Below are 27,330 nucleotides of genomic sequence, written 5' to 3'. Positions count from 1 at the left end.
TAAATTTATGATAAAAACTATATGTTCACAAACGTTCCACTGGCAGATAGGTTGTTGCATTAACTCTCAGTACCTAACGACATTTTAAAGTGAATAAAAAATGATAAATTTCGTTTGAATATAGACATTATACATACCATCTGGTAGACTGGCAGTAAACCTGTCATTTTCTCCAACAGTAATCACCAGTTTTTTAGTTAATTCACTGGCCCCCAAACATTCCGCAAGAATCACAAAGAGTCCACTCAGTGTCAATAAACTCATAATAACTAGGTAAAAGCAGGTTAAAAGTGGAAAATTGGGATATCAAAATAAAATATCTTATAATTTACAATTAAAATAATCATATAATAATCATACCATGAGTATGATATTGGGCAATATTAGTCATTTAAAAGTCAAATGCCTTAAAAATTTGAATATTTAAGTCAAATCTGAATATTTAAGTCAAATGCCTTAAAAACTCAAATCAATAGCAATTGATAGTGATTTGTAAAATCATGACTTTCAACTTCCATCTAATGGAGCCCGATTATAATTCAAGGGTCTAAATTTGGTAAAATGTGATAATGAAAAAAAGGGGTTTGCTGAAGATTAGAAAATTATTCAAAAAATACACATTGATACATTAAGGCTAGGGGGCCAGGGGGGTTTTCGTCAAAATTCTCTCGAAATTGATTTTATAGTTGTTTCTGATAGAAGGGAGGGATATCTATCAGCTGCTTTTGGTCCGATGAAAAAATATTGTTCCGATCCGAAATTATCGTTGGTCTAAGGTCAGCGCTTATGTGTAATTGTATTGCGCAAGCAATTTTCAATCGCGCATCCTGAAAAGCAAGTCTAAAAATCTATCTTCTCCTACATTTCTGGACCTGGAAAAATCGTCAAAAAATGAGGTCCAAGAACATGAATGATCCTTAGAACATATCCTGAAAGTATCAGGGTGATTGCTCAAAAAATGTAGTAGAAGATAGATTTTTAGACTCGATTTTCAGGACGCGCGATTGAAAATAGATCGCGCAATACAATTACACATGAGCGCTGACCCTTGACCAGCGATAATTTCGGCTAGGAAAAATATTATTCCCCCGGTCCCCAATTGTTGTTGTCTATGGTACATAATTATATAGAGTTAGATACCTTCGAAAATACAAATTGTTGTGTCAGTGGGATAGAAATGATCTTCAATGAGAATCTCAAGTTGAAAAGCAATTCAAGTAGCGTCAAGGAGTACAAGTCTTATAATAATAATAATAATAATAAATTAATGTTATTTTTATACAGCACCAATAGGTTAAATAATTTAAATTTAACCCTTATGCTCAGCTGTAAATGATACCTAAATGACAGTAGAGATCGTGCATCTAGCCTTGGACAGGAGTAAAAACGGAAGTTTATAGCTGCAAGTAAAATCCTGACTAAATAAGGCAGATACACCTAACAAGAAGATATCCAAGAAAGGTTAGCAGGTTTTCTAACAAAACATAGATGATGACCAAAAGAAATCTATGTATGAGACTCATCAGACTAACAAAATGATATATGTAAGATAATAAAGATGAAAAATCATAAAATATTAAAATTTCTATATATTATTAAATCAAAGTTCTAAACAAGGGATAGTTAAAAAACAACGCCCAAGTCTAATCTTTCCCTTAAACAAAAACTAAAAATTAAAAACTTCATTGCAATTTCCGCCAATATCTCTTGTCATAACTCAAATTACGGAGATAATGCAGGTCAAAGATATTATTCAAATAAAGATTTCTTTTACATAAATCATGCACAATCAGCGAGAATAGATTGCTTTGGGGTCTTCCTCTTCTCCCTGGTAATTCCAGTGTATTGATGGCAAAAATGAGGAAAGAAAACGCTGGTCCGTCAATAGGACCCCGCAAAACATGTCCTAACATTCTCCACCGACTACGGGCCACTTTTTCTGACAATGGTTCAGCATTGCAGCGTTTATACAAGTTTTTGTTGGAGATGACTCCTGGGTACTTTATATTCAAAATAGTGCAAAGATGTCTGCAGTGAACAACATCTAGTTTTTCAAGGAATATTTTGGGGACGGCCCAACAGGATGAGTTGTACATAAGAACCGATACGACTAAAGCATTATACAGTATTAGACGTTTGTTTAGGGGCAGTTTATCACTCCAGGCCTTCTTGTAATTGTTAAAGGCAGCATATCCCAGGTTTATGCGACGCTGAATATCAGCTTTGCTACACAAGACGGACCCTAGAGTGATACTTTTCCTCCATGCTTCATTCCCCGACACTAATTTTCCATCTCTGTCGACTTCACCCGTACTAGCTAAATAAACATGAGTGAAGTCCGTTTTGTCTTCATTGACAAAGAGGTTCCATTTCTCGAGTATAGCTGTTGCCTGGGGCAAAATAGCTCTCAAGTTGTCTTTCTCTTAATCATTGAAGTCAACATCATCAGCATATTCAGTGTCAAGTGGAAGGCCAGCAATAGTAATCGGGGGGATCGGCCTATCTAAACTGATTGTTATAGTCCATCTAAGTTCATTCAAAGCACCAGCCAAGACAAGGGTGAACAGACAGCCGGATAGACTATAAGAATATATATAGAACTCTAAATATACAAACAATATGAATACTTCAATATTTGTAGTATGACAGTATATAAGAAGTTATTTAATTTTGCTTGGGCTGTTGTGTTGACTGTTGGGGTTTAGTGGTGGTATGGAATTTGAATTTTATATAAATTTACACTATGAGGTTGGGGCATTTTGCATAGTAAATATGGTTACTACTCCTATATATCATATTATTTGATTGGTATTCGATTTCTGATTATTTCCCTAGGAATATGATTATTATATCTCAATTTGGCTTTAGGTAGGGTGCCCTGCTAAAAGAACTGGATTCTTCCAGGAAGCATCCCGTGCACAGAGCTTGGTCTACATATATATTAAATTATTAACCATTCATTCTGTATGTGCACGAAAATTTATTTCAATCAATCAATCAATATACAATACAAAATTATTAAAAAAAGCTTACTGCAGAACAGTAACTGACGTTACAGAAAATCCAATACAGTCATGTCAAATTATCTGGGCAACATACAAGAGATTGTACAGGTGAAGTTGTACATGTGAAACTAACAGTGGGATGATCATACTTATTGATGTGTATAGACCATCTTACACTAAAAGGTACACTGAGTGCCATTTCTGAGAAAAATTAATAAGGTAAGCCATGAACCCCCTGATAATCAGAGGGGGTTCCAAAGACCTAAATCAGTTTGGTCTAATTCGATGTGTAACACTATAGAGATCTCTGTGAGGAGAGAGTACTTCAGTCAGAGAAAGGTTCCTTTGTCCCACTAGTATTTACACCATCTGAAGGTATGGGACCACTCTGCACTGTGTTCGTATCTCTGAGATGAAAGCTGACAACAACAAAAATAAGCCAATAACCATGTCAAAAATCACATCATAACACGATTCAGGTTTGATCAGCTACGAAGTACATCATAGCACTCAGGAGAATCAGAGGAGGACAAACAGCTCAGCATCTTGGACTGAATGATGTATCCTTAAATCTCATCCCTCAGAAGATGAGCTATGAGGTCTTCTAAATTTGTTTATAATGTAAATTTTGTAGATAATTTATTGTAGCTTTTACATTGTGTAAAATTTTACAGACGAAATGATCCCAGGGAGGACTCCAAATCCACTGCTTCGGCGGTAGCAGTAGAAGAGCCAATTTGGTCTACTTGCTCATGTGAGGTGTCTCAGCTACATGGGTTGGGGTCTCCCTCCCCCCCCCCCCCCCCCCCCCCCCCCCCTTTTTTTATGTGTAACACTGTAGAGAACTTACAATCAAAGAGAAATACTAGACCATGTGGTAGGGTTTGAATTCCAATGCTGTCTACCAGTGGCGTAACGTTGCCTGTTGGCGCCCCCCGCCAAAAAAGCGCCCCCCTGTTGGCGCCCCTCCCCTTTTAGTGCCCCTCGCTAAAATTGAACAAATTAGGTGATTTTAGAGAATACGCCGGTAAAATCTCTAAAAAAGTGTGTATCTAGAGCAAAACGCACAGTTTTGCTAATACTTTAGTTCGGTTTTCGAAATTGTCCCACATTCAAACGACGATTTGGCGCCCCCTAAGACGGCCCCTCCCCGCAAATCTATGTAATGTCTCCTTGGTCGACTCAGTTAAATGATCGAAAACGTGATTGAGGTGTTTTTATCGCCATTTCGTAATGTTACGCCATTTAGTAACGTTGTGCCCGGAATTTATGGACTGTGAGCTGTGCTTGGCAAGAAAATGTCAGACAAGTTTCAAGTTGTGTAGTACAAGGATACAAGGATACAAGGATACAAGGATACAAAAGTGATAATTACTTTATTGAGTACACAATAGTTGTAATTCTGAAATAATTTAAGTTACACAATTCTAATTATTTACAAGTGTGTAGGGATAATTTAGAAATGTTATATAATGCTAGTTTTAGAAAAATAGATAAATCGAGTTTGTATGGTTCAATCTTATTTTAAGGTCCTATAGCATTATGCACTTGCCAGTATTTGAGTGGAAATCTGGGCTCTCATAATAGGCTGTATAATTTTCGTTCACAGAGAGAATTGAATGGATTGCTTATTTATTTTAAAGAAAAAACCACGGATAGTTTTAAATTTACATAGTCGTATAACTATAATCAAGTTAATCCTGTTTTCAAGAATGCGCGGCTTTGGCGGCCAGTTATTGACTTGTACATAAAATTGTATTCCTCACATCTGGAGGAATGTCCAAAGAGTGTAAGCAGTTCGTCAACAGAGTAGCAGACCTCATTGCAAGAAAAAGGAAGGAAAGGTACTGCGATGTAGTAAGACACGTGAGAACTAGGATAAGATTTGCAATGTTGAGAACAACTCTTATTGCTCTACGAGGGTACCGAGGAAAGAAGGTGGACACCAAACGTGAGATTCAGCTATCAGAAGTTTCATACAACCTCATCCCTGCCCCTATAATGGAGTAGATCATGTGTTTTGTTGAAATGTTTTTGAAAAAATTATTGGTAGCAATGAATTGTGCTCTGCCAATTGCAACACTTAAAATTTGATTGTGCTCTGCCAATTGCATCACTTGATTTAATTGAATGTATATATATACTGTTTGACACACTCTTCTTCTTTTACAAAAAAAAATAGAAATGTGAATGTATTAAAATTTAAAACTTTCAAAACGGAGGCTTATGAATATTATTATATTATGATTGTAAAATAAAGGATAAAATTTTAAATTTGTTTCACTAAATTTGTTTCACTCACTGCTCTTGCTGTGGCAGTGAGTGTGGTAGGATCTAGAGTTTTGTTGGAGAGCAAACCGACTAGGTCAGTAATGTTTAGGGGATGGAAATTGAATTTTTCCCTAACTGAGGAGTAGAGCAAACAGTCAATCAATACGTGACTTTCGTCCTCAATAGGCTTGAGCCCTTTGCTGAAAAAGCAGTAAGTGCACCAACGTTCTTCTCTTGGTACAAAGGGGGTTTCGTATCTGCCCCTTTCGATGTAGAGGTTGTGGCAGCTGATACGAAACCTTGTCAGACTTTTTCGAACATCAGGTATTTTGATAATTCGTAGATATGCCTCTGGTTCGAAATCATGTTTAATTCAGTTAAACAAAAATTTCAATTTTATGCCATTTATTACAGATTAAACAAGTTTACAATAAATCAATTTGATATTTAACGGAATCCTAATTCAATGTGCAGTATGGTTGTCACTCTTTAAATAGATTAGATATAGGTTGACGGGGCAAAGGAGTGTGCGTGCTGTTCGCTATTGCTCACACCAAACTTGCTCTATCCAGAGCCCTTGCGCTTGCAGTAGCGCGCGCCCGCCCCGCCTCTTGACTTGTGAAACAAGCGCGCCCGCAGTGGCGCGAAAGCACATGGTTAGGTGAACACCAAACGGCAACCTAGTAAATGTTTTGTATGAACACCGGTCTCCATCACGATACAAAATTAGGATTGTAGAATTTATTGTATAACTATTAGTGCAGTGGAGGTAGCGGTGTGGTGCATTAGCAATTAATAGAGTGACAGCCTACTGATTTAGAGTTGTTTTTAAGTAAGCATAATGGGTGTATTTTTGGATCTAATGGCAACTTTAAAATTTGTTCTTTTAATCATTTATTAAATATCAGTTTAAAAATATATAAATCTGGAATCTGTTCACTCTGTGAACCAGTCCTATAAAAATTTCAAAAACCCTCCTAAATTAAATATTAAAAACGTCTCAGTAATGGAAATAGTCATACAATTAAGAAATTAACCAAATTCTTAATATCTACCTAAGAGAAAAATACCTACCTAAGTCAATTTCTACTTACCTGAGGACCCCAGGCTTTAATGTTGATAAACAATAGAGATTAGGCGGAATGACAGGCTGAGCGCGGCCCAGTAAATTTCTACCTGTAATACACTAAATATTAGGTTCAATACATAGGTGGTGGAGTCAGCACACATTTACCAAAATCAAATTTGTTTAATAGGAGGAGCCTGCGGGCCGAGATCATTGGATTAAATTTGATGAAGGGGGTTGTTTTCAAATGACAGCTGCATTATGTCATAATCGCTTGTGGTCCATGCCGAATCATTATAAGCATGTTGCAGCTTTAGAAGTGCCTTTTTCAGGCGACTTTTAGCAAGGCTAATCTTGAAGGAGTAGTCAAAGAGCTTAAGTTTAGGTGCAATTGTGTTCCAAATTTTGGTGGATCTTGATATGAAGTTATTAGATGGGAGTTGTGAAATGATAGTGGTTTCCTTTCTAAAAGATGACTGATAATGCTGTTGCAGTGATGCTGGGCACCTTAGTTTTAGTATTTTAAAAACTTCCATAAATGTGTGATATGTATATAAATTTTTGAAATTAAGTTATAGAATTCTAGTTTTGGCGAGGAGGCCTTGGCAGCTTTCCAGGTATTCACGAATTCTTCCCTCTAGTAGAGGCTCTTACGGGCATTGTCTGTTCGATACGTTAGGGACCCCAGATACACCTTACTAGACGTATTTTTGACCGTAGAATCGATTGAAAGTGGTTTCAAGATGATTGGACTGATTGTTCTGGGATAAAATCGCAAAAAAACCGATTTTTGGGCCAAAAATAGGCCAAAAAACCATGTTTTTTGATATTTTGAGCAAGTTAATTTTGTTGGCATGTCGGCAAAACTTGCATAAAGATAGCTAAAAGACAGCCGCACAAGATTGTATAAAAATAAAACAAATCCCTCTATTTGTTCTGAGGTAAAAATCCAAAAAAGTGGTAAAAATTGTGACTTTTTTGCTTGAAGTTTGAATAATTTTTTGCAGTTGTATTAAATCAACCCAAAAATAGTCACATCGTGTTTGCCTAAATTTTTCCTTTCCGAGAAGTACCCACTTCATATACTTTATCGAAGTTTGAATATTTTCACTCCGCAAGCGTTTTTGCCAAATTTTCGACGCGCACTACGCGCAAAAGCATTTAGTTGTTATCAATTGGCACCCGCGCGTTCATCATAAATTTCAAACAGCTATAACTCAGCGAGATTATGTCCGTTCTAGCTCATATTTTCACACTAAATAGAAAATAATGTGATCTTATTGCTGACAAAATATGAATATAATTACTCTATTTGCCTTAGAGTAATAGACTGTCAAAGTTTAAAACGCGCATTGGTATAGCACGTGACTGATAAGGCCAAATTTATACTTCTTAACATATTAACGATCCTTAGACATCATACTATTGTGTCCAATTAGCGGTTAGGTCTCTAAACTCGTAGCAGAAAACACGTCTTTTTGCCCGTAAGAGCCTCTACTACTCATGTTATGACTGATTTGGGTGGAGAGCTTAGATTTTGAGGAAGATGAGGGGGTGAAGTTGTATTTGTAGTATTGACCCTATCCCAACTTTCCTGTCGAAGAAATTCTTACAGGGGTTGGCACCGATCCTCATGCACTCAATAAAATGTCCAATATTGCAAGCGAGATGAATTACTAAGCTGCGCCTTGACCATTGTTAATGGTCTGGCCCGGCGTGCGCTACTTCTTTCGAAAAGAAAGCGGTGCGCGCTACTTCGAAGAAATTTAGACGAGTAACATCCGTCAAAGAGCTGCGCCGCATTCCTCTATCCAGAGCCCTAGCGCTTGCAAGAACGCGTGCCCGCCTTACTTGTGAAACAAGCGCGCCCGCAGCGACGAGAAAGCTTATGGTTAGTTGTAGCGCGATCCGTTACTGTGCCGCGCCGAGCTGCCATGAATTGACATCGTCAATTAAATGGTTAGGTGAATGCGCCGGTTTATATACAAAACATTCGCCGAACCATGGGCCTATTCAGTATTCGCGTGCTAATTGGTGACAGTAAACACTATTGTAGCGCGATGCACTACTGGGTCGCGCGCGCATCAAATAAGGCTTCTCGCAACCGGACCACTTCGGTAGATCGGCAAAATGCACCACTGTGCCTCACCGAGCTGCGAAGGATTGACATCGTGAATCAATAAACACTAAGGACTAAAATGGGTTGACGGATGACGGATATTACCCGTCTCGCTCCTACTAAATCGCTCGCCCAAATTTTAAGAAAATTCTTGTGAAAAGGCCCTTTAGGCATGAAAGTGATCTAGAGCGGTGTATTTTTGAATGCTGATTTCGAATCACCCCCCATGACGTAGGCTTAAAATGCTTTCCTGGAGAGTTATGGGCAAAAACCCGTTTTGGTCACGTGACAGGCTAGTAAAACGTGAATTCGATTATTTAGGGCTCGGGTTAGGGTTAGGATTGCGGTTAAGATTATGGATAGCTTCGGGGTTATGTTTAGGGTTAGGGTTGGGATTAGGGTTTACGTAAAACCGTTTTGTACGGCTGCAAAACCAAAAAAACCTAAGTCACGTGAAATTTTTGGGCGAGCGATTTAGTAAAAGCCTACTTGTCTAGATTTCTTAGCGCGCGCCGCTTTTTTAAGTAGCGCGCGCCGCTTTCTTCTCGAAATGGCCCGACTGCAAATGCTACGAAGTAGTACACGACGGGCCAGACAATTATAGCATTATAACAATGGTCAATAAAATAGGCCCATCCAAGCAGTGCCGTCGCGTAACGTTGCCTATTGGCGCCCCCGCCGAAAAAGTCGATCTCCGAGATTGTTCTAAAAGGGCCCCCGAAAAAAAAAAAAAAATTAAAGAAAAACTTTTTAATATCACTGACAAATTCATCAAGAAATGCTCAGTTAAGACAGATGGACAAGATCCATGGTTTGACTCAGAGTGCTATGATGCATGGCGCAAGAAAATAAAACTTCATAAAGATAGACATAAAAGCGATAGAGCCCAAATAGCATTCTCCCTTGCCAGGAAAAACTTCAAAAATGTGGTTGCTCAAAAAATGCGAGAAACATTAAATGAATCAGATGATAGCGCTCTTGTAACAAAAAAATTCTGGTCATATGTAAAATCAAAAACAGCTAGTCAAAGAATTCCTGAGTTTGTAAGCTACAAAGGCATTGTCCGCAACTGCCCAGAGGACCAGGCCAACTTATTTAATGGCTTTTTCTTTGAGCAGTTCTCTGAAGCATCATTATACGACATAGATATTGATTATTCAAACGATTGGCGCTTTGATATTGCATTTGACCACCAAAGGGTTCGAAAAATCCTTTCCAATATTAACCCTAACAAAGCTTATGGGCCTGACGGTATTCATGGGAAACTTTTGAAAAACTGTGCTGTTGGGCTTGCATACCCATTATCACTATTATTTCATTCATGTTACAACATTGGGACATTACCTAGGGAGTGGAAACTGGGACACGTTGTACCCATATATAAAAAAGGTGATAAACACGAGGTTTCAAATTATAGGCCAATATCCCTTACATGCTTAATCACCAAAGTTCTTGAACGCATAATTAAAGATGAGTTACTTGCACTTACTAACGGCATGATCAACGATAAACAACACGGTTTTCGAGCTGAAAGATCATGTGCAACTAATCTTGTAGGTCTATGTGACAGCCTAGCTCTCTCACTGAATGAAAATATGAGAACAGATGTAGTCTACTTTGATTTTGCCAAAGCTTTCGACTCAGTTAACCATGATCTTATATTATTTAAGCTAAAGAGCAAATTTGGTATTGATGGGAGGCTACTGAAATTCATCACTGATTATCTAAGAGACAGGCAACAACAGGTCTTGATAAGTGGTAAGTTTTCTTCCATGAGAAACGCCCAATCTGGTGTACCACAAGGGTCAATTTTGGGACCTTTGTTGTTCATTATGTTCATTGATGATATATCAGTGGGGATTTCACCTGGCACACAACTGTCACTGTATGCCGATGATACTAAAATTTGGCGTGAGATTGTTTCGGAGTCTGATATCCTGCGACTGCAGAAGGACATTGATTATCTCCATGACTGGTCACTTTCTAATAAAATGAGATTTCATCCCGACAAATGTAAGGTCCTCACCGTCGCAGGAAGGATATCCGAAACAGTTTCCCTCCTTAGTGTCCTACCACTCTTTAACTTTGTATACTCCATGGGAAGAATCGCACTTGACTATGTCGATCATGAAAAGGATTTGGGTGTTTTTGTGACCAAGAATCTCGACTGGCAAGACCAGTGCTCTAAAGTCCTCTCAAAGGCCAACCAAAAATTAGGCATGGTAAGGAGAAATTGCTATTTTGTTCAAGATGTAAATCGTCGTAGAGTACTGTATCTCACTTTAATGAGAAGTCAATTTGAGCATTGCTCAGTTATATGGAGACCGGTCACAAAATCCCAGATAAGCAAGCTGGAGGGCCTCCAAAAGCGTGCTATTAAGTGGATTCTTCGCGAGGAGTATATGAGTTATCCACCATCCACATACATTCAGAAATGCAGACAGCTTAAGATTATGCCCATAGAAGACCGCTTCGACTTTCTTGACCTTATTTTCTTCTTTAAAATTGTGAAGCAACATATTCCTGTCACTTTACCCTCATATTTGCAACCATATCAAGGCCACTCAAGGTTAAGAAATAGCCACATGGACCCCTTATGTTTTGTAAGCTCGATCTTACCACGAGCAAGCTCTAACGCTTTTGCTAAGAACTTTTACTTTAGGACCCATTCCAAATGGAATCATATTCCTCTAGATATACGTGAGATAGAGACTATTTCTGAGTTCAAAAGCAAATTGACCTCCTACATGTGGGATAAAATTATGCCGGAGGACTTTGATTATGATCTAGAGTTTTCCCTCGAGACAGAGATGTGAAGCAGTTTACCTAAAGCTAACAATATGTTCATAAGGAGCTTAAATCCCTGTTGTCTGTATTTCTCATTTCTCATTTTAGTGCATGTCATCACATCATGGATTTCACTTTATTATATGATTTGATTGCTTTTGATATTTTTGTGTGTTTCTATTTGAAATTCTATTTAAAATTTAAGATTTTCGTGGGCCCATACTTGTGCAGGAGGTGCATTTTGCTCTCAACATTTGTGTTTTGGTGACCCTCAGGTCCTTTGATTACATACATTTTGTCCTAGAAAATCTGATTTTATCGGAGTCTTATACTTTTGAGAAAATTTAATGTTGTTCATTCATTGTGTAAATTTGTATGTAATTGATCGATTTGAAAGATTTCAATAAAAAAAAGTTGAAACCTATTTCAATCGATGATCAATGTATTTTAATTTCGGACGCTGATTCCGAATCACCCCCATGGCATAAAGTTAAAATGCTCCCCTGACGAGATATTGGCGAAAGACTGTCTTGATCACGTGCACAGGGGGAGCTGAAACCAGTGACCGTACAAGGAAGTTAGTCTAATTTATCGTTATATAATTATAGGGTTAGGATTTTAGCATATAAATTATAATGCTTTTGTTAAGGATTTGGTTAGGGTTAGGGTTGGGATCAGATTTATATATAAGAGGGTTAAGATTTCGATAAGTCGCTCAAGACCAGCTAGAGAACAAGTTGAAAAAGTCACGTGACAGTCGAGTGTAGAGTGATTAATCGTGTCATCCTATGACCTAGACTCATGACTAATACTGAATACTATATGAATGTGTTATCCATTGTTAATGGGCTGTCCAGTGTCCCGGCGCACGGCCGCACGCTTGCGTAACTTCGATATAGGAAGAAATTTTGCCTTTGCGTACTTATTTATTGCATGTAATTAGTACGCGAAGGCAAAAATTTATTCATTATTGCATGCAAGATATTTAATTGAAGATGTCAATTCATCGCAGCTCGGCGCAGCACAGAAGCGCATCTCGCCGATCTAGCGAGGTCGATGTGAGAAGCCCCATTGAGTGCGCGGCGCGGCAAAGTAACGCATCGTGCTACAAGCAAGATATTTAGTTCATTTTATATTTTCAGATTTGTTAGATGACTGTCAGTTTATAACCTACCAGAACCCGCCGACGGTCTTGGAACATATATTTCACGAGTGTCACCCGTTAATTAGTTGTATCACGTGGTGACCCCCACTGTCGCTTCACTGTAGAGTTTTAACGATACAGGGGGAGCCGCGCACCCGTGCGCGGCGGGTCTTACAACGTATGACGATTAATTAGCTGAGCACATGTTGGCTCGATCATACATCACGAATGACATTACTGGCAACTGGGCGGCGCTCAGTCTGTCATTCCGCCAAATCTCTGAAGCCTGGTATCCCCAGGTAAGAATGACACAGCTCTGCTGCGCAATATAATATTACGATCAACAATTAAGTTCGCCCATGCAGATCCAAATTTCGTTAGATCGTATAAGAAACGACAAATTCGTCTTCAAGTATAAACCAAATTGAAATATTATGCTTTTCACAAATCAGCAATTGAAATAGAAATAAAATTATTCCATCATCCATTATTCATTATTCAATGGCTGAATTGCGAAACATAACCTAGCATTAAGAAATGAAATCACCCCTAACACCTAATTTAATGTTAGCTAGAAAGCAGCATTTTAAAATCTTCCACATTTCAACTAACTTTGTAAAAAAATCGTTGTACAGCTTAAATTTACAGAAACAGTTACAACTAAACTAAAACTAGGAGTATAAATGATAAATAATGAAGTTTATGTTTTTCCAATAAGAAACCGTTCACGTATTACTTCAGTGAGATTTTGAATATCTTAGACTCCCGCCCTTCAGCAAGCGTACACCTACATGTTCTGTAAAAATTATATTAGCATCAAAATGTCTGCCAACTCGAACCTCTTGACCCGCTAGGATTCAGACGATTTATGTGAACGGTCCCTTTTATTAGTGTTAATTAAATAAGCATCAATTTTCAAATTGATAAATATTTCCCGTGACCTACGTTTTCGCACAAAGATAACCGCAAAAAGTTAACAAACTAAAGCGGAAATCAACCACCAATCTCTTCACTCTTGTTTAATCATTGCATGCACCCAAATCGTCGATCAAGAAATTTTAGCTTTAGACTTAAATAACAAAGTTGGTTAAAATCAAGTCACCTTATCAAATTATTTACATCTCTAGCTTTCAGAATAAATAGAGTGTTTCTCGCCTTCTCGGCTATAGAAAAGGAATTTGTTTGAAATATGGCTGAAATAACCCGTAGAAAAATAAACAGAAATGATTAAAGAATCGAAAAAAAAGCATTTAGTACATAATTATAATATATCCCCGAAACAGCAATAGGCCAGTTTGATTAACATTTAATCTGATAAACTGAACGAGGGCCTTGTTCTTGTAGTCAACAAAGGGATACAGATGTTACCACGGCAACTAAGGGCGACCACACAATGCACCAGGAGAGATGACATCAGTCGTGAAGTCCACACTTATTTGGTAACCAAAACTTTAGTTGAGCCGCCCAGCGGCAAAAAACAATAACTGCAGCGGTACCTATCCTAGTCAGGTTTCAGGACTCATACAGTCATACGGACTGTTAGACTGTGTTGCTGGACTGTGATAAAAAGGGAGCTGGTGGTGGTGGAAGGTTCTGGAATGTTACTCGTAGAGTTTCCAGTACCATTTCTTATCTCCTAACATTTCCACCAGATCGCTGGGAGATTAATATTATCAGATAAGTTTCGTGGGAGTTTAACAATTTACTGGCTCCAAGTCAGACGCTTCAGTTCAACGTAATATCAAGATATAAATTATTCTTAGAGTATCTGATTATAAAGGAAACCATCTTGCTCATCTTTAAAATAACGATTGAACGATTTGTATTAACTTACTCTAAGAACGGCTTAAAGAAATCTTTGAGAAGATTTTTAGTTTCAGGGAGTATATAGGGTATTCGAGCGGAGTCGCGGAGTGAATTTCTGACTTTATGCTGCTCGAGGTAGGTCTTCATGTAGTCCACTGGGAACCGTGCTGAAAAATAAGGAAAATTAAAAAAAAGATAACTTACAACTTAATTATTCAAGTCGATTGTTGGCATATTTTTCCGTACACAAGGTTGTTTTAGTACATTTCTTCAACAAAAATAAAATAAAATTCAACTTACATATTCCTAAGAAATCACAGACGCCATTAATAGAAGCGATCTCGTCACTAATATGCTCCTCGAACATCATAACGTGAATCTGTTCCCGTGGGAAGACTTTCAGCCAGTCAGCAACGTACACGGAGTAAATACTCGCGTATAGATGAGTCTGAACAGTTATCAGAATTAGATTTTGAGAACTTTGGTAATAAAGATCATCTAGTACTTTTCACAAAATCTTTGAAATATCTACAATTAAATTAATGGCGATGAGTAACGTAATACTTAGTATCTTTATTTTTCCCATTATCATTTATTGGCTAAGGAATGATTCTAAAAATGTAATTACCGCAAGTTGATGAGATTCGGTGCTGTACACGCAGCCTCGATCTGTGTTAGTCTTCCGGCAATCGCGGAACATTTTAACTGCTTCTCCCACTAAATTGTGGAATTTCTCCGGTGTGACCGGCTTGTCACATGCGTACACACGGAACGCGCAGAAAAACTGGTACGCGGACTGCATTCTGAAATAGTGATTTGGTGAAGATGTTTAAAAAATTGAGATCAAATATAACAGATCATATTCTCTTGTTCGAATAGATTAAAAAATGAAAAAAATTTAACAGCAATTAGAAAATATATTATGTAAAAATCAACAACTCAAACACGGAGGACAGAACGACATATAGAACGAACAATAATTAATAATTCAAGAACAAACCATAAACTGTACCTGCTAATTGGGTTTCTGAGGGATAATATAATTCTAGTGTCAGGGTTAATAGTGGCAATAACATCAGGGTTAGTAACCGGAGGTTCCCTGTATCCAGGATGAAACACCTCCCAAAACTCGTTATCCCAAACTGCTGAGGGGGTTGCGTCCATCGTGATTCCTAGCGGGGAGATTTTCTTTTAAAACTTTGAAATTAATGAAAATCAAAAGATAAGCGGAGGATTTAACAAACATTATATTATGAACAGTGGAGGAGTTACAGCTGTCTCGCCCGGCGGCATTTATTGTCTGTGACGTCACCATGACGTCACTACATACCATGAAACAGGACGTCACTGTCGTTATCTTTTCTGTAAGTAGAAAGGAGGTTCTGTCTGAATTTTCCCCCGTTTGTCCACGAAAGGAACGACACGGGAACTGGAGGAAGAGATATGTTACAAATCATCCCAGACTCCAGATATGAGATATCCGGTATATATTTAAGACAATTTTTATGGTGTATCGTATGTATTGATTGCAATCTCCTCGGATGGTCGAGAATAATATTTATGATAGGCAACCGTGAGAATGTGATTAAATTCCTGTCAACAAGTGACATTTACAAATTAGAAGAGATCTAATCAAACGGGCGTTTCTTGAAAATCAACGTCAAAGTCCAGATCTGATAATACGGAATGTGAATAGGCTCCTTTAAAAATGTAAAAAGGCTCCTTCAAAAATTTAAATAGGCTCCTTCAAGAATTTTAAATGTTACTCACGTCTGGTTGGTTTTCTGTTCATCCTAATAATGCGTCCTCTTCGGAGTCTGTCAAAGTAGTGGGTCTCTTTTCCAGATCGTGAGGAAACGTGAGTGTGGTTTTTCAGTATCGCAAATAGGTCAGTGGTTCCTAGTGTTATAGTTGTACTGTTAAGCCATCGGCCGAATAAGTTGACATCCAAAGAGAACTAAACGCACCAAATTGCTGGAAGGATTAAAAAAGTGAGGAAAATATGCGGTCAAACAAAAATTTCAATCACTAACCACACTTAGTGAAGCCGATAATATAGAAGTAGGGAATACAAAATAATTTATCTTCGCCCAGAAGGTCTTTCCCTTTCCAGCAAGGGTTACGGAACTCCTTCATGAACTGTTTCTGGGGAGGTAGGAATGTGAACATATCTTCCGGTGTCTCTTTAATTATCTCTCTGAGGGAATTACGTGATTATTAAGAGTTGAATTTAAGGGAGATATAAATATCATGTACTAGACATGTTGAAAAATGCTGAATAGTAAATTTAGATAGCGATCACCATCGCAGAATTCGATGGGGAAAGTACGCAATTTTCAATTTTAAGTTTCAACAAACATATCCAAATTAAATTGATAAAAAATAATTTGATCTCTAAAAAATCTTACTTTTTAATTTTTCTTTCATTAGCGTAGCAGTATTCAGCATCGCAGTATAGCTTATCAGGGTTTCCAAATGCGGTGTATTTGTTGATACCTGAAGATGAAATGTTACACCTTAAAATTGATATGCACTTAGATAGTGGCGGTGGTCTTTGAATACCTTCATAATTCATATTATATTATGGGACATGAGTGCGTGTGTGTTTATGAGGATAAGTTTAAGTGAGAAGTGGGACCTCAAAAAGTTGCAGTCAGGGTAAAAATGTAAAGCTGGCAAAACATCAAAAAATCTTAAATATTTCGCACCTTTGGCTTAAAAAGTTGCAATATCTCCTTGAGAATTTAAATGAAAACTTGTACAACTCTAGTTCTCGACATGAGAAACACGGCTACAAAGATTAACCGAGATTAATTGGATCAGAAAAATCGCTTTGAAGCGTCTCAAAAATTCCAAATAAAGAAATAAGGTTGAAAGTTACTGGGCCGGTATTTAAATGTGTACTTAATCCTGATTTAATGATGAGCTGCAATAAACTGAGGGGATTTGTACAAAACTAGCGTTTAACCTACGTAATGATATGAGACATACCTTTGCGCCCCATGCATGGCCATGATTTGAATTCTTGTGATATTGTGAGTTTTGGCTGACAGTGATTGATTGAATTCTGAAAAGTGAATGGGTATTTTTGTAACAGCTGTTGAAATTATTGTACACAGAACATGATATGGATACAAATAAAAAACGAGACGATAACATGCAGATGATTATGACATACACAGACAATCCTTACCGTTACCATATAATAATGATCTTCTCTCTACAAAGAAATCTTAATTATCGTGATGTGGCAATATCTGGTGTCACAATTGAGAGAAAAACAGAAGCCCGTTTGTTACGAGTTATGATAGATGATAAACTAAACTGGTCCTATCATATTTCTGCCATGAAAATGAAAATGTCCAGATACATAGGAGTCATGTACAAACTTAAAAATATCTGCCTCTCGAAGCACGCCTTCAAATTTATCAAAGTTTTGTGCAGTCACACCTTAATTATTGCAGCCTTGTATGGGGTTTTGCTGCCAAGTCTCATATTGAATCACTTTTTGTAAAACAGAAAATGGGCCTTCGAGCAGTATTACCTGGTTTCGTAAATCACTGGTACAAGGACGGTATCCCCCCAGCAAGTACCAAGTCTGGCTTTTATTCACATAAAATATTGATAGTAGTTACACAGTATCATTGTAAAGAACACACTCATTTTAATGCATAAATTGAAAAACTTTCCAAATCTAGTACCATTGTCTCTCAAGAAAACAATTCCTAAAAGCGCACCATTATTTAATAATAACCCGGATTCTATTCTCACTACACAATGGTCAGAAAAGTATGGTCAACACCCTTACAACAACTCAGTATTTTTTAAAGGTCCATTATTAGCAATAAACCGATATAATGTTGCAGCAACTTCCCCACCTAGTCTATTTAACCTGGACATTTATAAAGCTTGTATAAAAACTATGCTCATCGATCAGCAAAATGAAAACATCGAAGACGAATGGCCTAATTTCATGTTATTTTGTATAACAGGACTAAGAAAATCAAAGCGTAACATAAACCAAAATACCGATAATAACCTTGTCTCTATAACATCTTATATGCAGTATTATTATATGCAGTATTATTATATGCACACACTTAAGCATCACTCAATAAACTTGCATATCTCATCAATTACACTGCCAACATTGAACATTCCTTAATATCGCCGCGTATTTCAAATCAAGTTACAAACACTCCGTCCATTTTAACAATAATTTGGAAAACTAAGTAAATTCTTGAAATTATCTCAATTCTACAAATTTTGAAGTGCTCAGTCTTGTTTTACTTTTTCACCATTGAAAAAATAAAACTTAAAGTTATACTTATAAACCTTCATTGCATACTTTACCGGTAGAGTCTAAATTAAATAGTTTGAGATTTCCTTTACATTTTATATTTAAGCATGTGCCCCACGGGGATTAATTTCTTATTACCATTGATATTATATATATTTTTTGAGTAAACATTGGCTGGTACCACGGGCCAGTCCCCAACAAAAAGTTCTGCTCCATGCTTAGGATTCTTGTGAGATTGTGAATTTTGGCTGATAATGATAGATGATTAGATTGAATTCTAAAAAGATGAGTGATATAATGAGATAAAGGAGGCCATAGTCAACCATCTCGACCAAGGTGAGAGGAGAGCGGTTGAGCGGATCAAAAGTAACCCCAAATATTTCTTCTCCTATGCCAAATCATTCTCCAAAGTGAAACACAACATTTCTACCCTCCTGAACGACAATAAGGAACTAGTCACTGAACGGAAAGAACTCGCCAACATCCTTCAACAACAGTTCTGCTCCGTTTTCAGCGACCCTAACTGTCCCGACACAGCAGTCCCTACATTTGCGGTACCACCCCTTATCAGTAGAGACAATGACATTGTGTTAACACCTGATAGTATCATGGAAGCTATATCTGAAATTAAGCTAGACTCTGCGCCTGGACCCGATGGAATACCAGCTATTCTTCTCAAAAGGTGTGCTACCAGCCTTAGTGTCCCGATTTATCTTATGTGGCCAGAGTCCATGTCATCTGGTATAGTGCCAAGCTTCTACAAGACGGGTTATGTTTCGCCACTTTTCAAGAAAGGCAGTAGATGTGAAGCTGGAAACTACAGACCTGTCACTTTGACCTCCCACGTTGTAAAAGTGTATGAAAGAGTGATAAGAAAACATATGGTGGAGTATTTGGAAGCCAACAGTCTCTTGACCGATAAGCAGCATGGTTTCAGAGCGAATAGGAGCTGCTTGACTCAAATGCTCGGCCATTTTGACGACATCTACGAAGGGTTTACTCGTGGTGAAGATACAGATTCTATATATCTGGATTACGCTAAGGCGTTCGATAAAGTCGACTTAAATCTTCTCATCCACAAGCTGAAAAAATATGGGTTTCATGGCAAGCTCATAGAGTGGATAAAGTCCTTTCTCTTTGATCGCGAACAAGTCGTGGTGCTTAATGGAGTTCACTCGGTTATCGCAAAGGTTTTAAGTTGTGTTCCCCAGGGAAGCGTTTTGGGGCCGCTTCTCTTTATCTTGTTCATCAATGATCTAGAACAAGTAGTGGACTCATCTAGGGTGAGTTTTTTCGCCGATGATACTAGAGTCTCCAAACAGATTGGCTGTTTTGAAGACTGTCAGTTGTTACAAGAAGATATCTATAAGATTCTTGACTGGTCACGTAGCAACAACATGAAGCTTCACGAGCAGAAGTTCGAGCTGTTAAATCACCTCCATAACAGTAAGAGCTCATTCCCCGAACTACCCTTCTTTGCCGAAACACTGCGTTACAAAGTATCCAGTCAGGACATACTTTATCCTGTCGAAAATGTCCGAGATCTTGGAGTTATGGTTTCAAGTGATCTTAGCTGGTCGACACACATCGGCAACATGGTACCCAAAGCAAGGAGCACACTATCTTGGGTATTCAGTGTGTTCAAAACTCGCGACAAGACCGTAATGACTACTCTCTACAAGTCACTAGTAAGAAGCTTACTAGAGTATTGCTGCCCACTCTGGAGCCCTACCAAGGTGACTGAAATACAGCTGATAGAGGGGGTGCAAAGAACTTTCACCAGTCGTATTGGCGGTCTTCAACATCTCAACTATTGGGAAAGACTCGTACAGCTTAAATTGATGTCTCTACAGCGCAGACGGGAGAGGCATATCATCCTGATGATGTGGAAGATTCTCCATAATGTGGTACCAAACTGCTGTGATATCAAATTCAAGGTGACCCCAAGACACGGGGATGTAGCTGTCATACCCTCATTGTCAAAGTCAAGTTCCTTACGCAACCAGTCACTGTACGACAGGTCTTTTGCAGTTCAAGGACCGAAGCTGTGGAACAAAGTGCCTCACACAGTAAAGGCTGATTCATCCTTTGACATGTTTAAGTGTAGTTTGTCGAACTTTCTTGCTTTGATACCGGACAACCCTCCGGTCGCCGGCTACAGCTGCAGTTGGTCAAACTCACTGGTCGACTACTCGCCATCCAGGTGGTCAGATATCTGATGACCCTTCCGGCTCCACGGATGAACTCAACGAAGAAGAAGAAATAAAGTTTTATACACAGAGTATGATAATAAAGAAAAATTCTTACCTTCGCTTCTGGGAAGAAGTTCAGGTCGACCATCATACGGGTTAACCCCTTTCTTGAGGTAGGGTTTCTGAATTAAATAGTTGCTCTTTTCGTCTTTAATTATATCGCTTCCGAACACTTCCTCAACTGTGTTATCAGGAGGACGTTCGAACTTATGCTCCTGAAAAATGTGCTAGATTACAAGAGGGAATGTGCTAGATTACAAGAGGGAATGTGCTAGATTACAAGAGAGAATGTGCTAGATTACAAGAGAGAATGTGCTAGATTACAAGAGAGAATGTGCTAGATTACAAGAGGGAATGTGCTAGATTACAAGAGAGAATGTGCTAGATTACAACCGTATTGCGATTAAAGCCCCGAAACGGTGTCAGGTTGGTAACTGATGATTCTGATCTATGCTCCTGTGAGTTTGCTGTTGTATCTCAACTCGCTAAACTGAGGCATCTCCGCATCTTGGGTGAATATGCGTACATCTTCATACTAAACCCAGGTGTGGCATGTGTCAGTGAATACGGGCGAGCGGATGCAATAGCGAAGGTGGTGTGGCAAGGCCTAAAAGACACAGTCAGATAGTTGTCAGCTCGCTGACTGTAAGGGAGAAGGTATATCCGTATTTCGCTGCTACTGATGCAGTCCTTGATCTGGCAATCAAGGCTTCTCTGTTTTTCGTCTAACTATGTACCGTTGGGCTTGTGGAACCCGTAAGGGGGACATACATAGGTTAGAATGGTTTTGTGCACCAAGAGGAGTGAGGGAATGAGGGTTGAAGAGAGAGAGCTTGAGAGTTGTTAGGGTGGTTAGGATCAGTAGGTGGAGTGTTTGGTTGGAGCCTTCTGTTTTTGCTGTATAGCATTTTAGTCACTCCGCAGTTTATTAACTGTGTCTCAACTCTGAGAATGTGCTAGATTACAAGAGGGAATGTGCTAGATTACAAGAGAGAATGTGCTAGATTACAAGAGAGAATGTGCTAGATTACAAGAGAGAATGTGCTAGATTACAAGAGAGAATGTGCTAGATTACAAGAGAGAATGTGCTAGATTACAAGAGAGAATGTGCTAGATTACAAGAGGGAATGTGCTAGATTACAAGAGAGAATGTGCTAGATTACAAGAGAGAATGTGCTAGATTACAAGAGAGAATGTGCTAGATTACAAGAGAGAATGTGCTAGATTACAAGAGGGAATGTGCTAGATTACAAGAGGGAATGTGCTAGATTACAAGAGAGAATGTGCTAGATTACAAGAGAGAATGTGCTAGATTACAAGAGAGAATGTGCTAGATTACAAGAGAGAATGTGCTAGATTACAAGAGGGAATGTGCTAGATTACAAGAGAGAATGTGCTAGATTACAAGAGAGAATGTGCTAGATTACAAGAGAGAATGTGCTAGATTACAAGAGAGAATGTGCTAGATTACAAGAGAGAATGTGCTAGATTACAAGAGAGAATGTGCTAGATTACAAGAGAGAATGTGCTAGATTACAAGAGAGAATGTGCTAGATTACAAGAGAGAATGTGCTAGATTACAAGAGGGAATGTGCTAGATTACAAGAGGGAATGTGCTAGATTACAAGAGGGAATGTGCTATATTACAAGAGAGAATGTGCTATATTACAAGAGAGAATGTGCTAGATTACAAGAGAGAATGTGCTAGATTACAAGAGAGAATGTGCTAGATTACAAGAGGGAATGTGCTAGATTACAAGAGGGAATGTGCTAGATTACAAGAGAGAATGTGCTAGATTACAAGAGGGAATGTGCTAGATTACAAGAGAGAATGTGCTAGATTACAAGAGAGAATGTGCTAGATTACAAGAAAGAATGTGCTAGATTACAAGAGAGAATGTGCTAGATTACAAGAGAATGTGCTAGATTACAAGATAACATTTCTACTTGAGAAGTTCTTAACTGTTACGGTAATTGCGCTTCATTGAAATTATAATAGTAAATATTTCATCTTTAAGGTTTTCAACTCGATAACATTAATATTATCGAGTTGAACAGGTATTTAATCAGTACCAACATGTATTTAACAGTGGTACCAACAGGTATTTAACAATGGAACCAACATGTATTTAACAGTGGAACCTACATGATAATCACTAGACGGCTCCTCCTCCTCCTCCTTATCTTCAGGAGAAGTACCAGACACCTTGTCTCTAGTGACAGCCTCCTGTTCGTACTCTGTTAGAGTCTGAACAGTGTGCTCGTTGTCATCGTGTGCTGTGAAGGTGGGGAAGGAGAGGTTGTCTTCCCATTTAGGACTGGCTTGTTGATCTCCAGTGCTAACTAGAAAGAAAAAATCACGTTAAGTTTGAAAATTAATTGGAGAAAAATGTGTTAACTTAGTTGTTGCCTAAAATAAAATGGGCAAATCGTACGATGAGAAGCCAAAATAATTTTATAAACAAATTCTTTTGAACAGCAGATTCATCTCATGTTACCTGCTCGTATGAAGGCAGAGGTATAAAATAGTAAAATATAATGTACACTGTACAGTTGTACTTACTGGTAAGACGATAGTTTTGAGATACAAAGAGAATTAGATGGAAGCCTGCAAGTAGAACCAATACAAGAATAACCTGAAAATATGGAAATGTGTTAGAAAGTTAATACTAATAGTACCAACCTAAATGATCGGGTTATACTCCTTCGCACAAAATGTTAATTTTAAGGTTTAATATCATGGTCCCTTGTGTGATTAACAAGATGAATTATTGCCCCAAAGCTGTAGTCGTCCGACTATATCAGCACACTCGCTGAAAACATTGTTTACAGCCGGTAAACAATCATCACTATGGCTACTAAACACTATATCATTAGAGGTCGGTGTTAATTACCCTAAATAGTAAATATATTACCCTAAATATATTACCCTAAATATATCGAGCTAAAGCTTGAAGATTGGGAGATGGTTCTTACCTTGTTCAAAAGTTTTCCTAACGGTAAATGCATTAAAAAGAGACTAAACCAACCAAACTGTACAAAACATAATAAGGGGACAAGGAACTATGGAACAACTAAAAAGTGTACTTATTGGAGGGAGGCCGTGTTGCGTTACATGCCAATGGGTGACTAACAATAGGCCCTAACAATGAGCTTTTTGTCCAGCCCGAGAGCCTGTCCTTTTTACTTAAACGGTTAGATAAAAGAACAGCTGATGAAAGGACGGCTTAGTGTGAAAGAGGCAGAAGCTCTAACAGTAATATTTATTATCTAGATTCTAGATTAATATGTGGAAGGTACATGTGGATTATAGTTTGCATGGTTTGAACACGCCTCTTATATTAAGGTTATAACTGAACTACTGTATATTATTCATATAAGGCTATAACTGAACTACTGTATATTATTTATATAAGGCTATAACTGAACTACTGTATATTATTCATATAAGGCTATAACTGAACTACTGTATATTATTTATATAAGGCTATAACTGAACTACTGTATATTATTTATATAAGGATATAACTGAACTACTGTATATCATTCGTGAACAATTAAATATTGGTCTTTTAAGGAATTCGAACGAGAAATTGGGAAGATGAAATATTTGTACATTCTAACATTTTACCTGAAGAAAACGTCTACTGGACACCATGGAAAGTTCTGGAGCAAATGAAGGCGGAGCAACTTAAACAATTGTAGACCGAAGATTAGAACTGTTCTGATTCAGGTCTACTAGATAACTTATCTAGTATATCTTTATCTTATGCAAAGCTAATTAGCTTTGTATAAAAAGGTAACAACAGAAACGTGAGTGGCAATTCGATTAGCTTAATGGAAACTATTCCATGAGGACAAGTCCTTTGTGGGGAGGCAGCATGAGCAGTTGAGCAAACAAGCTAAGTAGTACAAGTTGTAGGCAGTACACAATGTAGGCGTGTACTGAGTACGGTACCACCTCCTTGAATACGATGAAGGCTGGAATATATTCTTAGATAATTGTTATAATTGGAGATTCAAAGAAATGTTCATACCAGTGGCGTAACGAAGGGCCCAGCTGACCCCGCTGTGTAGGGGGGCGCCGTCTTAGGGGGGCGCCAAATCGTCGTTTGAATGTGGGACAATTTCGAAAACTTAACTAAAGTACTAGCAAAACTGCGCGTTTTGCTCTAGATACACACTTTTTTAGAGATTTTACCGGCGTATCCTCTAAAATCACCTAATTTGTTCAATTTTAGGGAGGGGCACCAAAAGGGGAGGGGGCGCCAACAGGGGGGGTGCCTTTTCGGCGGGGGGCGCCAACAGGCAACGTTACGCCACTGGTTCACACCACAATGATGTTTTAACATCGATCCACTGAGTTCTAAATCCAATCAAAAGTATTGCCCTTACACTGGATAACCCAGATCTAAGACCACCCTGAAACCACACTTTTTAAAATTCAGATAGGCAAAAAGTTCGTCAACATTTCATAGTTTTAAGATGGTGTAACAATAAGAGCTGAGCTTGCAAAAAAATCGGAACGATCAGATCTAGTTGACAGGAGAGAGGGTGCTTGGTAAACTTTGCAAGTTTAACAAAATTAATTAATTTCAAAACGATGCAAGTGATATAAAAACACGTCTGTTTGACATTGTCAGACGCTGAACCAGAGAAATTGCAGTTGCCGAGTGAGCACCTCAAATTGTGTATTAACGGAACGGGAACCTGATCACGCGTTTAAATATCATGGCCATCAAATGTGAGATCCATTTTGACGTTTTCAGCCAGTAAACTACCATTAAACAGTTTACGAGTTATATTACGTTGATTAATTTGCAAAGAAAAGTTCAACCAGGTGATGATCAGAGTGGTTCCCGCTATGTTCAGCTAAAAGGTTATAAAGCAGTTAACTAATGTTTTAGTAGCACGTGCTCCGAGATATGCACGTGTTCCGAGAAATCCACAACGCACGTGCCTGTCAAATGAAGGGAGAAAAGCTTGACTGCCACCATTAAACATACAGTTAATTTTTATTGACGTCACTGTTTATCCATTTCAGTTAACGAAATGCAAACTGGCCGGACTGTGCCACCGATAAAGTCTCTACTTTAAAAAGCTGAGGTTCACATTCCAAGAATCCTCACAATCACGGTAAATACCAAATGCAGATTTTCGAGTTTTTGCAAAAAGGCTCAAGAAGACTTACTGAGACATCCTTTGAAGCCTACAAATTTTTGTCACAGGCCACAGCTTAGCTTTTCAACTTTTTATGCCACAAAATAGAATGTTAGTAGCTGACAAGTTATGCCTTAAACCAAAATGGGAAATCATTTTATATTAGGTCCGCACGACAGCTCTTTCTACTAAATACGCGTACATAATACGACAAAAATACGACTGGATACGAATAGCACATTTAATATAATTTCAGTGCATTGATTATTACAACTATTATATATTTTGAGTAAACATTGACTGGTGTAAAAGCCAGCCCCAAACAAACAAACTATGTCGCGTACAAACTGTCCGAAACAGCTTGCATTAACACCTCCATGCCATGGTCAACTGTTACAATTCAGCCGAATTTGAAATGCGACCTTCTATAGCTCCTTATATAACTGACACAAATATTTATTAAATTGCTGTTTAAAATTTGACTTTATGCATATCTCTTATTCATAAGGAAATTATAGAATAAAATATTGTATTGTTATATTGTTTAAAGTATTTTATTGTTAAATATAACATAAATATAAAATAAATATAATATTGTTTAAAGTATCTAATCAAGTAAAAGTAAAGTAAGTACTTACAACATTGCGTGGTCTGCGTATCATTAGGTAGACCAACCATCGAACTCCTGGAGCACTAAAATAAGTTATAAAATTAATTATTAATTTAATAGATTAATTAGTTTGATTGTTAATTTGTGGATTTAAAAAGAAACCATTATATTTCTGTACAGTACTCCCATGGTGAAACAATATTACTCATAAAATTGAATTATTTAAATCACGAAAAATAGTTAAAAATGGTAACTATAGCCTCCTTCTGAGTAGCAAAAGCGCTGTGACCCTCCTGCCAGAGGAACTCCCTGGACTGGGGGAGGGGGGGGGTGCTTGAATACCCATCTCACAACGTTGAGCTTGATGGGTAGTTAACGGCGGGATTGCACCTAGGTAGCGTAGTATGGGTACATCGTAGTTTCACTGGGAATTGCAATTGGTTCAGTCAGCTCGCTGTCACCAGACTTCGTAACCAAGGCAACCTCTGGGGTAAAGTCAGCAATGCGAGCCTTCTCTTTTTCAAGTGCAGCATGGGACACGAACATTGGGAAGTAATAGTTTGTAACACCCATAGCTTTAATATGGGTATCAAACCATTTTTGGATAACTTCCTGCAGGTGCATCAAATCCTGTCAAATCCTTGTACTGTTTTTTCAGGGCTAAAAACTGAATAACAGCGGGTTTGAGCTTGTCTTTTCCAGCTTTTGTTGCTTTCAGAGCACGAAATACAATCGAAACACTATCGAAAGATTATGTCCACTTATATTTAAAATTCTCATTACAAATTTCATTTTTGCAATTAGCTTATA

General features: G+C 38.0%; 2 protein-coding genes across 2 annotated transcripts in view; both read right to left on the bottom strand.

Annotated features, from left to right (window-relative positions):
- Positions 1-269, bottom strand: part of LOC134821772 (uncharacterized) — a 51,978-nt gene extending 51,709 nt beyond the window's left edge. The window contains exon 1 of the mRNA XM_063832538.1: positions 138-269. Within this exon, the coding sequence (XP_063688608.1) occupies positions 138-264 (127 nt within the window). The 5' untranslated portion in view covers positions 265-269. The remainder of the gene's footprint in view (positions 1-137) is intronic.
- Positions 270-12,797: 12,528 nt separating this feature from the next.
- On the bottom strand, positions 12,798-26,617 carry LOC134821977 (carbohydrate sulfotransferase 15-like). Its single transcript, XM_063832812.1, has 13 exons — positions 26,549-26,617; positions 23,314-23,386; positions 22,897-23,093; positions 20,806-20,965; positions 16,607-16,694; positions 16,232-16,395; positions 15,969-16,097; positions 15,529-15,627; positions 15,211-15,370; positions 14,827-15,001; positions 14,499-14,646; positions 14,227-14,365; positions 12,798-14,048 (listed from the first exon to the last, which is right to left on the bottom strand). Exons 1-13 carry the CDS (start codon positions 26,570-26,572, stop codon positions 13,994-13,996), a joined length of 1,611 nt encoding a protein of 536 aa, XP_063688882.1. The 5' UTR covers positions 26,573-26,617; the 3' UTR covers positions 12,798-13,993.
- Positions 26,618-27,330: the final 713 nt, after the last annotated feature.

Source organism: Bolinopsis microptera, chromosome 10 (genome assembly GCF_026151205.1).
Source record: "Bolinopsis microptera isolate Bmic1 chromosome 10, MBARI_Bmic_1.0, whole genome shotgun sequence".
Classification (NCBI taxonomy): domain Eukaryota; kingdom Metazoa; phylum Ctenophora; class Tentaculata; order Lobata; family Bolinopsidae; genus Bolinopsis; species Bolinopsis microptera.
The sequence above is the reverse complement of the archived record's forward strand: the minus strand, read 5'-3'. Positions and strand labels throughout refer to the sequence as shown.

Coding starts and splice junctions, on each gene's coding strand:
- LOC134821977 (XM_063832812.1), bottom strand. CDS start 26,572: ATGATACGCAGACCACGCAATGTT. Junction 16,396..16,606: donor AATGAAAGAAAAATTAAAAA/GTAAGATTTTTT, acceptor TAATTCCCTCAG/AGAGATAATTAAAGAGACAC. Junction 15,371..15,528: donor CAGTGACGTCCTGTTTCATG/GTATGTAGTGAC, acceptor TCTCCCCGCTAG/GAATCACGATGGACGCAACC.